The 14,039-nt window shown below is 46.6% G+C and overlaps 1 protein-coding gene across 3 annotated transcripts; it reads right to left on the bottom strand.

The window, feature by feature from the left end:
- Window positions 1–6,891: 6,891 nt before the first annotated feature.
- LOC123137968 (uncharacterized) lies at window positions 6,892–12,150 on the bottom strand. 3 transcript variants are annotated; one of them, XM_044557861.1, is made up of 4 exons: window positions 10,232–12,149; window positions 8,033–8,264; window positions 7,841–7,871; window positions 7,080–7,404 (listed from the first exon to the last, which is right to left on the bottom strand). In XM_044557861.1, the coding sequence occupies exons 1-4, from the start codon at window positions 12,059–12,061 to the stop codon at window positions 7,371–7,373; spliced, it is 2,127 nt and encodes a 708-aa protein (XP_044413796.1). In that variant the 5' UTR covers window positions 12,062–12,149; the 3' UTR covers window positions 7,080–7,370. The 3 variants fall into 3 exon arrangements, with proteins under 3 accessions (XP_044413795.1, XP_044413796.1, XP_044413797.1); XM_044557860.1 differs by lacking the exon at window positions 7,841–7,871 and having other exon boundaries at window positions 6,892–7,404; window positions 10,232–12,146; XM_044557862.1 differs by lacking the exons at window positions 7,080–7,404; window positions 7,841–7,871; window positions 8,033–8,264 and adding an exon at window positions 8,303–9,100 and having other exon boundaries at window positions 10,232–12,150.
- Between the last annotated feature and the right edge of the window lie 1,889 nt (window positions 12,151–14,039).

The raw sequence follows: 14,039 nt of genomic DNA, 5'->3' as shown, positions 1-14,039 counted from the left end.
TCTGACGCTTGGGAGGAGGTTGCCCTTCCGGCTGCTGGTCTTCAACTGTCGCCACCTGTCGGCTTGTGGAAGCCGGCTATGGCGCCTTGCGCTTGTTGTCGTTTTGCTGCTGCCGCCGACTGGTGTCACCAGCCGGGGTCCGAGGAGCTTGAGGAGCCACCTTGCCAGATGCATCAACTTCAATCTCCGCCTTCATGGAGGAGTCAGCTGTGGCGTACTTGTCTGCTATGATCAGTAGTTCGTCGAGGGTCGCCGGCTCATCGCATAGAAGCTGGTGCTTGAGGAGGGTGCCTTCTCGGCACCCGACGGTGAAGTACTCGATGGCCTGCACCTCGTGCACGCCCTCACAAGAGTTTTGCAGCTTAGCCCAGCGAGTGAGGTAGTCGCGAGTCAACTCGTTGGGGCCTTGAACGCACAAGGAGAGCTGGCGGGGCTTGGGAGGCCGCTTGTACGTGCTGGTGAAGTTGCGGACGAAAGCCTCGGTGAAATCAACCCAGCTGTTGATGCTGCGGGGCATCAGGCTGTTCAGCCATGTCCGGGCGGTGCCTTGGAGCATGAGCGGAACATACTTCACAGCAACGCGCTTGTTGCCGTTTGCTATGCTGACGGCGTGGAGTAGTCGACCAACCAGTCTTCCGGCTTTATGGAGCCGGTATACTTGGGCGTATCTCTTGGGAGCGTGAACCCTTTGGGGAAGGGCTCATCACGGATGCGGGGGCCAAAGCAAGGCGGTCCCAATGCGTCTTCCTCTTCTAGCGCTAGGGATCGATTGAGATGATTGATCCGGTGGCGGGCATCATTCTCTCTGATTCCTTCTCAGGGACCAAGCCGGCCACCGAGACTCGGGTGATCAACAGGCGGCGGAGAAACGCGCTTGTCTCTGCGCTGGGGAGGCTGGTAGTCGCCTGGTCGTTCCACCGCTCGTGGGCGGCCGTCTTGGTCGTGCTCAATGGTGATGTACGTCCGACCGCGGCTAGCAGCTGGCTCCTTGTCCCGCAATCCTCGGTTGCCGCTAGCCAGCGTCCGGGAGGTCGCGCCATGCTCTCAGCGAGGCGGCTGATTCTCATCTTGCAAGACGGGCTCTACCACTCGGCGGCCGGCCTCTTGCTGAGTGGTAGCCGCGTCAAGGAGCTGCTGCACTCGCTCCATCATGCAGCGACGCTCATCGCCCTCCAAGTGCTCCAGCTCTAGTATCGCCGCCTGGGCGGCTCATATGTTCTCCTGAGGTGTGGCATAAGTCGGGCGATCGTCCCCCAGCATGCTGGCGATGGTAGCCCCGCGTTGCCGAACGGCGGCTATGTGACTGGGCTCGCCAGCAACCGGCGTGCCACCAATGGCGCGGTCGACCTCGCGCTGATAGGCCTTGGAAAGGCGCCTCATCATGGCCAGCTTTTGGGCGCTGTCATAGAGCGCCTTGCGATGCGCCTCCAGTGCCTCGCCATCAGCGTCTTCGGGTATGGGTGCGGCCAGGTCCCGCAATGCCGCCTGCAGCGGATCCTGGCCACCTCCGCCAGAGTGCTCGCCATGGCTGATGACAAGCACCTCCGTGACAGTGCTTCCGCCATTGTCCGCGCGAGGAAGCGGTTCGTCGTAGACCACCACGTTGGTAGGGAATGCGTCGAGCGGCGCCGTGTCGAAATCGACAAGCATTGGGTCGGTAGAACCAACCGACTCCAAGTCCACAACCGGCTCGTTGACGATGTGGAGCTGGTTGAGGAGGCTGATGAGGCGTCTCTCAGGGCCATCTGTGCCCGCTTCAGACACGGGCTCGTCGGAGAGGTGAATCTCGCCAACAAGATCGAGGAGGCAGCTCACTGCGCAGCGCGTCGGTGCAAACGCCGTCTGGCGTGCCGGGCTGGCTGCGCTCGCCAGGAAGGAACATGGTTCCCGTCCAGAACATGTCTCCGGACGACGGTGCACCTCGCCCGCCAGTGGGTGCCAAATGTCGGGGTTGGGTGCGACATATGCCAAGGGATGGCTTATCATGGTGGGAGCGAGTAGAACGTCACCAGTGCCCGAAAGCGGGATGAGGCGTAGAAACAAATGCCGGTGTACTTTACCCAGGTTCGGGGCTCTCCTAGGAGATAACACCCCTAGTCCTGCTCTGCGGGGTCTCCGCATGATCACTAAGTCACTAGTGAGTACAATGGTGCTCCTCGAGCTGTATGCTAGAGGTAGAAGAAAGCAGGGTTAGCTCTCTCCTCTCTCTATGTGTGAGTCTAGGTCTAATTGGCTGGGAACCCTTTGCATGGGCGCCCTGGGGTGTTTATATAGGCCTACCCCCCAGGGGTACAATGGTAATCTGGCCGGGTGTAGGACCCGACTATCAGCGTCTCTGGCCGCCGGCTTCTCCGCCGGATGCTAGGGCCCGCCGCCTGGTGGGCCCCGCTGACTGGTCTGGTACGGGGCCAACAGGCCGCTCCCGCCGCTCGCGGGTTTTGCTGGCTACTTGTTACTGTAGTCGTAATGCTAATGACGCATGCTTGGTCGTGGGGCGTGGCTACGGTCCCGCCGTCTGGTGGGAGATCACTGTAGCCACACTGTGTCTCATCTGGTTAATGGTGCACGGACACCGAGGGAGGAGTGGGCCGCCTGCTAGAGGCCGGCCTCCCTTGGGTCCGACTGGTCAGGTTCCGCTGCCTTCCGGGCTCTCGCTGTCTGGTAGGGCCTGCCGCCTGCAGGCCGTACCGACAGGCCATCGTGGGAGCAGGGCTCCGCCTGACAGGAGTGGCGTCAAGGGTGGAGTTGCAACAGTGTCGCGTCATGCGGAGATCTCTGCCTGTACGGGGCACTGTGGCCGCGTCGTGCCCTGGATATGAGGGTGATGGGCTACACTGTAGCCACATCATGTCTTGTCTTCTTTATGGGGGCGCAGACTTCGTGGGCGTCGTGGGCCACCTGCTAGGAGCCGGCCTCTCTGGAGGCTGCCTGCTGCCCGTCTCGGGGCCGCCCTCTGGCGCTTGCCGTCTTCTGGCAGCCGGCCGCTTGATCCAGCCGGTCACCAGAAGGCGGCGCTTCATCCTTGATGTTGGAGGGGCGCATCCGGCCCTGATGTCTTCAAACGCTGAGGGACTCGGGTTAGGCTACCCGTGGCCCATTACTCCGACAGGTATCTTCTAGTCGAAGCAAGTCTGAGGCGCTCGTCTTGTTTCCTTTCTTCTTGGCGGCGGTTTTCCTGGCGGCTCTCTTGGCCTTCCTGGCTCTCTTTGCAGCTTCATCATCGTACTTTGTCTTCCAAATTTTGTCATTAGCCTATGAAAATCAGCAAAAGTCTAAGTAAAGACAAAACATCAAGGATGAAGGTTAAAATGCTTTGGCGGCTTACCGCTAGAGTCGGGTTAGCTTTGCAGAAAGGGCTTAAGCCCACCTTGCCACAGTCTGCTAGGCTTTCATTCAAGAGCGACTTTGTCATATCATCAATGACGTCGTCAGGTAAATTGTCAGGGTTGTGCAGTAGAGGATCATTCTTCTCGCCATTGTAGGTGCACATCAAACCAGAACGGCCTCTCAATGGAATGATCCGCCAGGCAAGCCAAACCCGGACCAAGTCGATACCACTTAAACCATTCCCCAAAAGAGCCTTGATTTTAGCCATGGTGGGGGCGAGTTTCTGGCGATCAGCAGCGGACAACTTATCTGGTAGAGGATGATTAGACTCGAGGCGCAGGGCGCGAAAGCTGAGCAGAGGGTTCTCATCAGCCGGAGAAGTGTCTTGGCAATAGAACCATGTCTGGTTCCAGTCTTTGGGGTGACTTGGTGGATTTGCATAAGGGAAAATGGCGTGTCTCCGTCATTGGATTGAGACCCCCACCAAGCTCCAAGCTAGGCCCATTGGCACATTCATTTGGCGGTTTAAATAAAATAACTCTCTGAAGAGTAGCAAGCTGGGCTCTTCTCCAAGATACACCTCACAGAACACTTGAAAGTTGCAAATATTAGACACGGAGTTGGGTCCGATGTCTTGAGGACGGAGGTCAAAAAAGTGTAGGACGTCTCTAAAAAACTTTGAGCCAGGTGGGGAAAAGCCCTGGTTCATGTGGTTAGTGAAGACGATGACTTCCCCCTCTTTAGGCTGAGGCTTTTCCTCGGTTGGATCCGGTGCACGGTAGGACATGATTTTCTTCTTTGGTAGATAGCCAGTCTTCACAAAGTTGTCAAGTGTACTATCTGTGACGATGGATTTGACCCAATTGCATGAAGTGGGTGTTTGGGGCAGCATTGTGAAGACGGAAGCCTAACAAAGAGTAAAATTGCCGGTTCAAACTTTAGCCGGAGAGAAAAAATATTACAGTGTGTATTCAAAATGGCGGCTTATAAAGGGGCCTAATGGTATATGACTAATTATGTCAGGTTACGTAAACCGCCATGAGCAGTGCAAGTATTTAAGTCGCCATGATAAGTTGGATGATATCTGTTGAGCATTGCAATTTAAGTCGGCAATTTGAGCCGCCATGGCTAGATGGATCTAACAAATGCAGTTTTTGCCTAAGTGTTACATAAACAAGTTTCACAGATTGCAGCTATTATTTTGGATCAACAGCTGTTCAGGAAAAGAAAAATAAATCTAGACCTAAAAACCAATACATATGAGTTCAGCTTTCACAAGATCTTTTCTTCCAGGAACGGGGATCTACTGATATCAAAAGTGGAAACAAAACAGCTACCGCATTGGTTGTACACCGTTTTCAAATCAAAAAAGCTCGCGGTACGAGCATGGAAGTTGAACTACAGTCAACTACGAGGAACACAGAGAAACTCGCAAACCCTAATGCGGATCTGAGGTATGGGAAGGCAGAAACTTACAGCTGCAGATCTACTACGGAGGGTTGCCGCCGTTCTCTGGATCGACTCGGGTTGATGAAGACGAGGTGCTCTGCGGCGGCGGCGGAGCTCGAGCGGCAGAAGGGTTACGAGAGGAAGAAGACGCTGGAAAGGGGGAGAATGAGGGAAGACCGGTCGTGCTTATTTATAAGGGAAGGCTCTTAAGTGGGCGCAAAAAACGAGGAGGCCGAAAATATGGTTATCCAGCTAGTAGGACGCCTCGATTTTTGGGATGGTCATTAAGATAAGGATCCTTTGAGATATGTTGGATAAAGTGTGAAGTAATGACAGATGACATCATGGCGGGTTATCGTAAATCCAAAAGATGACATCATGGCGGATTATAAATTCTTGCACAATGAAGAGCAGAAGATTTTTTGTAAGTGTGTAAGATTGACACGAACCAATTCAAATCAATCTAGGGCCTAATGTTGGGGATATAACTATTAGGAATGACCCGCCCAGAAGGGGCTGGGTTATACCTATGGCGATTCATGAAGCCCAAGACAGCTTTGGAAGATGGCGGTGCAGTCAAGGGCCCAAGGCCCAATGGCGACTCAAGGCCCGTAGAGATAAACCGCCATAAGTACATAACTTGTATTGTAAGGCAGAGATAGTTAGAGACCGAGTCGGACACTGTTTATGAGTCGGTCGGGACTCTGTGAGCCGCTGGGCGTCGAACTCTGTATATAAAGGGGCGGCCAGGCGGCGGTTCAGGACAAGATCAGATCGAAAGCTAGGTCAATCGGATTCGCTCCCTAGTAATCGAAACATAAGCAATATCACCTCAAACTGGATTAGGCCTTTACCTTCACCGCAAGGGGCCGAACCAGTATAAACCCTCGTGTCCTTTGTCCCGTTTTAACCCCTTTAAGCTTCCTAGTTGCGATGGCTCCACGATTAAGTCCTTTTACTAGGACATCTGCCGTGACAATTCAACGACAGGAAGCAAATAAGGTGGCTCATGAAATTGCTAGGCTAGCAAAATTTTCAGCCACTACAGACTGGTTTGAGGAGCCTATGAGAGATATTGTTCATTTACTTATTGACGATGTAACTATTATTTCTAATTAATAAAGTACATGTTTATTTCAAATAAAAATTTGCAACTTCTTACGAATCTGCTTTCCTGGGAACACTCTTTGGTACAGATTACAGAAGTTAGAAGTTAAAGTCCAACCAAACATAGCCTAAAAGGTATACGTAGCTATCGTGATCACGTTGGTTACTATAGGAGATTTATTAAAGATTTCTCAGAAAAATTAGACCTCTTACTAATCTTTTGTGAGAAAATGTTCCTTTTCTTTTTTATGATGATTGTAGAAAACCCTTTAAAAAATAAATGATTTAATCTCTGCACACATAGTTCAACCTCTTGATCGGAATTTGCCTTTGAAATTACGTGTAATGCTATTGATTATGTTGTTGGTGTTGTTCTTAGCAAATAGTTGATAAGAAACTGAAGTTATTCATTATGCTAGTGAAATTTGGACAACCTTAAAAAAAATATGCTACTACTGAAAGAAAAAAACTTTTATCTTTGCTTGTGATAAATTCAGATAGTATATTGTTTATTTTAAAGTTACAATTCATACTAATCATGTTGCTATTAAGTATCTTGTGGAGAAGAGAAATGTTAAGCATAGGTGTATGTTGATGGGCTGGAGGCATTTTGGAAAATTCAAAATGAAATACAAACAAAAGTAGACTTAGGAATATTTCAAAGAATTTAAAACTTTCTTTTTTGCGAAAGTCAAAGAGTTAAAAACTGACAGTAGCATATTGTTATGAAAGATTGTTTTTGTTTTTTTTTTTTTGATTTCAAGAAGCTGATGGTGGCATATTTGGATTAACCCTATTACTCAAGGAGGGCTTAACGTGTGTCTATACCTTTTGTTTGCTTGGGCCAATATTTCCCAAACCGATTCCTGCAAGCCTGACACAGTTAGTAAATGCTACTCCCAGTATTTCTTTACAGAGAGAGTAGCATTTACTAACGGCGCGCTCTTATATTTTTTTACGGAGGAAGTATTTGGTTATGAGGCATTTTGGTCGAAAAACATACTGCAATACACAACCAAAAGACCTTACAACAGTGTTGAACGCAACCACCTGACATATATGTTCATAACCAAGTCCACAGCAATAACTCAGACACACACACACACACACACACACACACACACACAAGTGCATGCAGAACTCAGTACCACGCAAGCCCACATCAGCTAAAGCAAGGATAGTTGCTCAATATAAACAATTACACCTTCCAGAAAGGGACCGCACCACCAAAACCGGCACCGGTTCTAGCTCTGGTATTCCTCTGGGACCAAGGAGACTTCTCTCTGGCTCTGGGCTTCTTAGGGGATGAAGAAGAAGACGCCTCTGATACAATCTTTGAAAACTCGTCATCATTTTCATGATCGAAGTATATGAAGTCGGATTCGAGCATTCCACCTAAATCAGACCCCCACTTATGGTGTACCGGAAAGCCATACTGAGCGTTGTTGCCCGTGAAATAGACATTCCCACAAGATGGATGTGCAATCTTACATGAAGTACGGTCGCAAATGATGCAGCGAACTGTTCATAAAATCAAAATATGAGATGCTCATAAACATGGGACATGCATAAATAAATACATACGTACATACATGTCAAAAATAAAAATCAAATTGTAATCCCTCTTCAACTGTGTTGAAGTGATAATAGTTAATTCAGGAGTTAAGACCAAACAACCAGAAATCCAGAATGGTGCCTCCTTTTAACTATGACCAACCAGAAGAGTAACATTTTTCAAAATGTAATTATGTGTAGAGAATTGCAAATTTACAAGTAACTATTTCTCGTCTTAGTATGTTTCAGTCTGAAATAAAATAAGTAACTTTGCGCTGATGAACATATTATGCGCATATTCCCCGATGATATGCTTTTCATATTGAAGTACAGTATTCTACACCATATGGTGATGCATAATTTTTTTCCCTGTGATTTCTGCAGAAAGCTCAGAGTTCAATACCTGTGGCACATCCTTATCCTAGTACTCCATACTACATAAAGTAAGAGACTAATCAAAGTATGTAAAACAAGTAAAACCAACTTCTTTTATGTTCAAATGTTAGGGTTCTTAGATATGCCCTTGTACATTCTCTCTTTGTCAAAGTTGTGTAAAGTAAAAGAAGTTTAATGGCTGATGCTGATGAGGGCTTACTAGAATACGCATTGATGGAATCTTTCACAGGGCAGCAGAAAGGCACATTTGTTGACTGCTCAACTTTACTATCAACTATGCTCCAGAATTCGGCAAAGAAGAGTGCCCACGATCTGGTAGAATCATTTGGGACATCCGTGCTCGCCAGAAAGTTTACATGGTAGCAAGTTGGGTAGAAGCCATATCTGGCTGTCGTCACTCCACAAACAATACCAAGCCTGTAGAAGTGTCCCTAAAGCAAGCAATGAGGTGGAAAGTTAACCAGGCTTGTAACGACAACCGACGACGGCAATTAATTTACAGGTCAAAAGTATCTACCTATTACTCCCTCCGTCCCAAAATAAGTGTCTCAACTTCAATACAAAATTGTACTAAAGTTGAGACACTTATTTTGAGACGTAGGAAGTATATTATATTTAAAATATATATAATAGATAACAAAGCTACGACGTTCATCCACATGGGCTAAAATTATTTAAGCCATTAGATACTAATAATAACGGTCTAGATTAAAAGTTCTGTGCATAATATATAAGAGCATATATTATCCCGTCACATTTAAACATGTATAAGGAACGAAGAGACAGATAAGGAACGAACACACATGTAATCAGCAAAACGTATAGGAGACGGATACCTCCAAGGCTACAGCTGACCATGTCACGTATTTGCACATGCATACTAACGAAAAAAGGAATCAGAAAAAAAAAACAGAAAACGAGGTAATCTATAACTAGTCTAGAATCTGCAACGGACACAGGTATAAATGGATAAAAGAAAACTACACATGCGCTTTCATATAATTGTTAAATTTCTGAATAATACATCAGTTAGTTTTATATGTTTCATTGGATATAGAATACAACTCTTTTGTAAGTAGCTAACTTTCGAAATTAATGACAATAAAAAATTGAAAATGAAAATGAGTGTTGTCGGGAAGAAAAAACAAGCAGGCCTATCACATGGAAGAAGCAAAGTGATTGTTTTCTCCATAGCCAGCAGTAAGAATTTTTGGAATTAAATGAGAGCAGACTTATCGCAAAGAAGCAAAGTGATGGCATAGCACATCTGCAAGTATTGTGAAAAACATGCATAAGTCGTCTTAATCATGCCATAACATATAGGTTTGACGCAAAAAAGATATTTGTATGAAAATTAGCTATTGCATGACGTGGGATAAAAATTAAGAGGAAGACAGCAGTCTGATTTTCATTCAATATCATGCTATCTGTGATGAGCACTAGAGAAGAGAACCGAGTAGAGAGATGCACAAACTGATGGTCACGCAGGTTTCACGCCAACTTGAAGTAACGGGAAAGTGTATGCAAGTACAATAATCCAATAAGCACAAGGCATGCCTGATAATAGGTGGCATGCCTGATAATAGGTAAGGAGGAACCGACAGGTCAATGCCAGCTAACATGCTATGTGTGCTAACGAGCATATTGTACAAATGTTGTGGAATGGTTTTATCGTTGGAATGGAACAGATTTGAAGCAACAAGTCATGTCAGTGTGCTAAAGTTTATATGCGATGCAAAACAAGAAGGGTATATCAGAATGAACAAAAGTTAAACCGATAGTAGCAAGACCAATGTGTTGGCAACTTTTGATGACTATGCACCGAAGATTGCATTGTCTTAAATAAGCAATCAACATATATTATTAGAGCAAATATGGGCATGCAAGAAACCATCTAGAGAACAGAGGCGTGAAATTGGACAAAAACTACTTTACAACAACGATGTGTCTGATAAAGAAAGAGAGATTTAGTAGGAGACATCAATAGATATAACAATTTACTTCTTAATTAATTTTTCTTCAAGATTATTGATTAAAATAAAACCAAGGCTGAAAAATGTAAAAGAAAACAAGATATTATTACGAAAGTCCGATTTTGTATGGCAGGCCATTGATCATACGCCAATGCCCTTACCAAAGATTTCATACATCTAACAAATTATGTATTTTATAAATACGATCATGTACAATCAAATTAAATAAACATTCACATATACTAAAGCAAATTACCTCACGAAGAAGTAAACTAAAATTCATATTTGCATGATCAATTTCATCTACGAGCTTTTCCATAATTCTAATGTCTATCTAATAACATTTCAAATATATCATATACAAAATAATAATAAGTGATAAATCAAGCCACGCAAGTGCACGGGACACCATGCTACTTTAATACCTTATCGTGGCCGTAGTCAAGTAGCAACTTCTGCAACTTTGTGCGAACATAATCCTGCTCAGACTTGAAGGTCTCCCTCCTAGCGGACAGTGTCTTCAAGGCAGATTGGCCCAGATCAGGAGTCATACTTTGCACTGCTGCTGCTGCTGCAACGCATGCTGTCGCGTTGGTCGCCATCTTCTTTAGCTGCACCAATGTATCATCAGAGAGAACATGGCGCAGACCTCTGTCGGATATAAGGGAGCGCAAGCGAACAAGTTTAGCTGGGGTCAGTGAATTGAGGAAATCCCCAAAGGCAGCAGGCTGTGGGTGTTTGGCAACCAGTGCCGCAGAAGCCAAGTTAAGGAATATCTTCTCTGAGCCCTGCAACATGTATGAGAGGTTGAAGCGATGTTGGCAAAGCAGTACCACTGCTTCTTGCTCCGAGATTGAGTAGGTGTAGCAGACAAAGGCGACAAAGCCGTCGAGCGAACGAGATTCAACACGGGTCATGGAGCGAGCATCAAGAATGTCAGCTGCTCCAATTTGATTGGAGACATCATCCGAGAGCGGGAAGACAGCGTCGTACCAGATGGAGTTGAGTATGATGTTTGACACAGGGTCCAAGGGGCCATAGCAGTGTCCAGCTGTGAGGACGGCGCGGAGGAGGTGGCTGTCCCGTAACGCATGACTGGGAAGCATGCCCAGCGCATCGATGTAGAAGCCATGCACGGTGTCGAGAAAAGACATCTTCAACAGTGGGAGGAAATCAGGGTTCTCCCGCCAGAAGCAGACTCTACTGTTCACACTGGAGGATATGTCTGTGGCTAATTCCGTTGAGATATGAACACCGTCGTCTTGAGTGCAGTCATCATTGCTCGGACAAGTTGAGGTGATTGTGGCTGTCGGAACATGGTCTTTAGATACTGTGGTTGTGACGAAAACGTCTTTTCTGATCTTGGTGATTGTGGTGACGTTCCCACTGTTGTCCCGATAAATGCCAGGAATTGGGGCAGGGATTGGCTGCGGCGGCCACGAACAGCGCAGCAGGTCACATATCTTGTAGATGCAGTCGGCGGTAAGCTGTTCCCCCCCGCGCAAATCATCCAGAACAGGGTCGAGGAGGTGACGAGGGTACCTCCACGTCATGAGCCGCACGAGGCCATCGATATTGGAGCAGTTCGCGGCCTGCTGTAAAGCGGTCTTGGTCCTGGCAGCATCCGGCTGCAGCAGTGGAACCACCTCCGAGCCCCAGCGGCCCACCTCGATGAGGTGGACGGCGAGGGGGAGGTGGTGGCCGGCCATGTCGAGGCATTTCTCGGCCTGATCCTCTGTGAGGTTGCGGAAGTAGCACAGCAAGAAGTCGATGAGGCCAGTGCGGGAGTCGCGAGCGCCGACGACGAAGGTGGTCTTCTTGCTGATTTTCTCTAGCGCATCATCTGGCTTTAGGGGCCGGACGTAGGACGGTCTCTTGGCGAAAGCGTTGATGGTGGTGAGGACGATGTTGGTGACGGGGTCGGCGAGGCCCACGGCGAGGCCGCTGATGGAGATGCAGTCGGCGAGGTACGGGATGTCGGCGATGGGGAGGCGGCGGGCCGCCTCGAGGTAGAACTCGGCGAGGTCGTGGTAGTACGCCGGGGCGTGGGCGTCCGTGGGCCTGGGACGCCACTCGCCGCCCGCGGAGGTCCAGATGGAGTAGCCCTCGTTCTTCGTGGTGGAGGTTGAGAGGCCCCAGTTGGTGGAGGTCGAGGCGGCCAAGAGGCTCTGGTTCCTCTGCATATTCCAGAAGGACCAGCCGCCACGGAAACGGTCGCCGGCGCCAGCGCCGGCCGGATCCGCCGTCACGAACATGACGTGGGGACGCTCTAGGGTTTCGATTTCGATTTGGGGACACGACTATCGGCCGACATTTGCCTCCCCAGTTTGGGGTAGATATCTGGTTTTTTTTTCTTTAGGGGTTGGAGGAAATATCCCGCTACCGTCTTTTTGGTGATATAAAATATCCAAAACAATAAACTACGCATCAAGGACGTTTCCTCGCGACTGACAATATTTGAGAAAGAAATTTGAGGAAGAAATTGATCTGCTTTCGTAATGGTTGCTTTCGAAAGCAGATCAATTTCTTCCTCAAATTTTGGAACAGAACATAGTATTATTTTGTGCGAGGTAGGATTTTCTCATTTTTCAGTTGGTCTTCAACGATTTTCATATGTATGTGCTACAGGGAGCAGGAATTATGGGTCAAGTGAAATGAAATTGAGATGCTTTGATATGAATTTGCATAGGTGGTATTCGATTTCTAAATGCAGAAACAAAGGCATCTAACCGCAATGCTCTGCTTCAGGAGCAGGACCTAAGATTTTTTTGTTGTTTGCACACATCGGGAACACCTGGTTGACTGAGACCATCTACGGTTAAGTAAAAACAGTTTTTTTTTACTTCATGCAATTTGCGATAAAAATGTACACGCGTCAAGATGCATAGTTCACTTATGCAAAAACCGTGCTTTTTCTTCAACTCGTTAGCCCGAGCCAAAAGAAGGATCATTTGAAGCAGTGGCGAATCTAGCACAAAGCTGAAGGGTAGGCTCATAACATCAAGTTTGCAAGTCCAATTAGCAAATGCATTGCAATTTACATGTTAAACACCTCAGTATAATTATCAAATAGTATGTTTAGCTGAAATAAGATTTCTGGAGGGTAGGCTTAAGCCTATTGAAGCCTCCCTAGTGGAATCGCCACTGATTTGAAGGGATAATGCAGATTATAAATGCGATCTTAAAGCAATCTTGCTCTGTCTTGGTGAAATCTCCTGTTATGTTTCTAAGCAAATACGCGGGTGTACTCGATGCGCGCTTCTGATGGATCGGCGCCTTCGCCTGTTATAGTTTGTTCACCAGATGATATGCCAAATACATCATTCATGTTTTTGTCAATAAATTCAAGAAAGCGTTGAGCCTCCAGGTTGATTATGCTTGAATCTACATCAAATCTGTCCATTAGGTACGCTTGATGTCAAGCACTCCATCAAAACCAGTTTCCCTAACAAGCTGGTGTTTACTTGTTATTTTCCGAAAAGGCACATGTGGCCTCTGAATGCTGTTGTGATTTAAGACGTACAATGCTTATTTGTAAACTGATGGTTAGTTTGGGTTGCAATCAAATATCCATTGCACCAAATACTCTTTACAGGGCCGGTGTTATTTACTTGTTTTTTGTTTACTTGATTTTAGAGACTAAATGTAATCTTGGTGAAATAATATTCCATGATATATATTTTTGTCTGGTCAAACATTACTTTTGTAATGCCTTGATGTATCGTCCTAAAACAAGTATCCTAATACAAAATTTATATGATCAATAACTTTCTGTGTGGGTGTAATTTTTTTCTAATAATTCCTCCTTCTCCAACCGCACTTTATCTCCCATGTGATTTGGCTATTCCTAATCTTAGTGGCTGACATGTCTCAAATTTTCATTAGGCAAGGCTACTAACGTAAAGGAGCAAACTGGAAATTCCACATGCATATTTTAGGTAATTATGTCATCCTTTTTAAACCCTTCGTGCGCATATGGTTGGCATGAACTTGTCCCTGCAGCTCATGATAAGAGTAAGACCTTCAATTCGCCAGAATGAGTTCTTATTTTGATTATCTATAAAGTCTTGTTTTGTTTATCTTTCACTTTAGTCTAAGAAAATAAATCTGGAAGCTATTTGCAGTTTAAAGCTTAAGAAGTTGCAGAATGAGTTTGTTCCCTTTTCACTATATATATATAGGACGCCCATATGGGACACCTAGGTGCCTGGGCATCTTGCCTAGAAACTGTTG

Source organism: Triticum aestivum, chromosome 6B (genome assembly GCF_018294505.1).
Source record: "Triticum aestivum cultivar Chinese Spring chromosome 6B, IWGSC CS RefSeq v2.1, whole genome shotgun sequence".
NCBI lineage: Eukaryota > Viridiplantae > Streptophyta > Magnoliopsida > Poales > Poaceae > Triticum > Triticum aestivum.
This window is presented reverse-complemented; position numbering and strand designations above follow the sequence as displayed.